At 43.1% G+C, this 2,581-nt stretch overlaps 1 protein-coding gene across 1 annotated transcript; it reads right to left on the bottom strand.

Annotated features, from left to right (window-relative positions):
- Positions 1–405: 405 nt before the first annotated feature.
- Positions 406–2,009, bottom strand: LOC141026647 (uncharacterized). The gene is made up of 3 exons (XM_073503487.1): positions 1,976–2,009; positions 861–1,021; positions 406–729 (listed from the first exon to the last, which is right to left on the bottom strand). The coding sequence occupies exons 1-3, from the start codon at positions 2,007–2,009 to the stop codon at positions 406–408; spliced, it is 519 nt and encodes a 172-aa protein (XP_073359588.1).
- Between the last annotated feature and the right edge of the window lie 572 nt (positions 2,010–2,581).

Genomic DNA, 2,581 nt, shown 5'->3' with positions numbered 1-2,581 from the left:
GCGACCCTTCTTTTGATTAAAAAAATGAATTTTCTCTATGCAATTAAAAAATAAAATTTCTCTATTCAAACCCAGTTGAGAACAATATTCATTATAAATCTGAAATAATCTTTTGGTAAAAATGGCAATCACATTCTGTATCATAGCTAGCGAAACTGAAACAAAATAAATGTCTTAAGTATAATATCTCGTGAACGTGGATCAAATTATGCAAGACAGCTAGAATAAAGGATGATTCAACTTGTAGGAAATTTGAACTTACGACTTACTAGCAGTATAATAAAGTTACAGACTGTCAGCTAGATAAATAGAAGAAACATTATAGGTTGATTCATTCTTGCTTCCGGACTTCTTTGACCGCCTAGATGGTTTGGCGAGATGTTGGCGCTGACTCTCGAACCCCTTCTAGAAGTTCACCAAAGGCCTATATACATCGTAGGTGGCATACACGTCCATGGAAGCATAATAGATGTTCTTCAAGGGCAAGGGCGCTTCTGCCCATATATGGTGGTCATCTTCTGTGATAGCATCCTTCATCTTGTTGTAGCTGTGGTGGATGATGGAACCAGCGTAGTCAGCCAAGCCATACTTTGGCTTAATCGTCACTGGATCAGGCACTCTCCACATATTCTGGATATCCATAAAGTTTTGTACCACCAGACCAACACGCTTGAGTTTTTTCTCGTCATTGTTGATGTCCACCCCAACAAAGGTGTACTCCTCGTCGAGCTAGAAGGCGGCAAGCAGGCTGCAGTGCTAATCAGCAGGCCGCTTATGTGGTACACAAGGACGTAGATGCCAACGCATAACGGGACCACGGCAGCCATCTGTCTCGGACCACGAGGCCAGGTGTATTCCACATCCAGTGCAACTATCTTCTGGTCGTCGTTCCGCAGCCAGTATTTGAATCTGCCAATGCAGTACTCAACACAGCTAGCCTTGTTCGTGTACTTCACAAAAATTTCGGTATTTCCTTCTGCCCTAGCAGCATAATCTTTCTCGAACGCGATGCCGAAGGACTCTAATTGATGAAACCAGTATAAGACATGAAGCATGACAATAACATGATAACAATTTAAACAAGTGCATGAACAATTTAAACTAAACAAGTACTTCCTCTGTAAATAAATCACTAAAGCAGTGAACCAAAAGTTGTTATATTTCCTTGTAGAGGGAATATATGCGAATTAAAAATCAAAATTTACGCTCTTGAAATATTTATCTAAACACCCACATCAACAATCAAGAATAAACATGTATCTATGAATTGTTCATCGCCCATGCAGATGAAACTGTGTGTACAAACTAAAGAAGCAGGAGAAAAACAAGAAATTGACGAGACAACGGACTAGATGTTGCATGCAGATGAATCTGTATGCAAAATTCTCATAAGGCAACGGATTACATGTTGCAGGCAGATGAATCTGTGCGCACAAAATAAAGAAGCACGAGAACAAGAAATTGACAAGAAGAAGGCCATCGTATGTGCTGCTACTGGAGAACTACTAACATAATTGACAGGAAGGAGAACTCACCGTTCCAGAAGCCAGATTGTTGGGAGAGTGGGCGACGCAGAGGAAGAGGGAATCGAGAGGACGTAGAGGCAGAGGAACCTTTCTTTTAGAGTTGTGGCAGTGAGGACGAAGCGCCCTCGCGCATGCCCGTCCTAAATAATTGGGACGGGGCTCGTCGCGCCTGTTGGAGTCCTCCCTTCTTTTCTCATGTTCAAATTTAAAATGGGCTCATCCCATTATAATAGGCCCGTATAAGAAAGCACAAGAAGCCCAAACGCTTCACGGTTGAGATTCCTGATCTAAACTTGCTAAAAATTCTCAAAATAAAGAAACTAGCTAAAAAACATTACGTGATCTAAAACTACCTCTTCGTGAGATCCCAAATTCCCAATATTTCCTTGTGGTCGGTTGTTAGAGAATCCCCTATAAATACGAAGCTTTTCATGGCATAGATCGTGTACTTCCATCCCACGCCTCCCACCCCACGCCTCCCATACCTAGCCTTCCATGACTACACCGTATTACCACCCCACGCCGTCCAAAGTAGCTCCCAGGTCGGTGAAGCCGACGGAGCCGTCATCTTCGAAGCCCGCGTCAGCGAATCCTGAGATGAAAGAGAAGGGCACGTCAGAGAAGCCGGCGAAAGAGAAGGGCACGTCCGAGAAGCCGGCGAAGCAAAAGATGAAAGCGAACGGCAATGGAGCCGGTCGCCATCGAGAGAATCCTCCGGTAACGATCGAGATCCTTGTATTCTGTATACTCCCTCCTTCCCAAGTCTGCATGCAATCCCATTATTTACGGCGCACTTCCTTTTGATCTTGTTTAGTTACAGCCATAACGAACTATCCCTATTTTACCGAAGGGAGATGGGTGTGTCTAGAAAGAAAAGAAAAAGGACAAAAAAAGGCTTGCACGAATCTTAGCATAAAATCAATGACATAGGACTTAGATAAGCAATACTTAGAGCACATCTAGATGTGCTTTAGCAAAACTTAAGGGAGATCGTGGATGCCTTCCTCTCTTAGTTTTTAGTCGTGAATGCCTCTCTCTGTAATGAAACTTGCGCT

This window comes from Aegilops tauschii, chromosome 7 (genome assembly GCF_002575655.3).
Source record: "Aegilops tauschii subsp. strangulata cultivar AL8/78 chromosome 7, Aet v6.0, whole genome shotgun sequence".
NCBI classification, from domain to species: domain Eukaryota; kingdom Viridiplantae; phylum Streptophyta; class Magnoliopsida; order Poales; family Poaceae; genus Aegilops; species Aegilops tauschii.
Note: the sequence above shows the minus strand (reverse complement) of the source record. Positions and strands in the feature narration are given on the sequence as shown.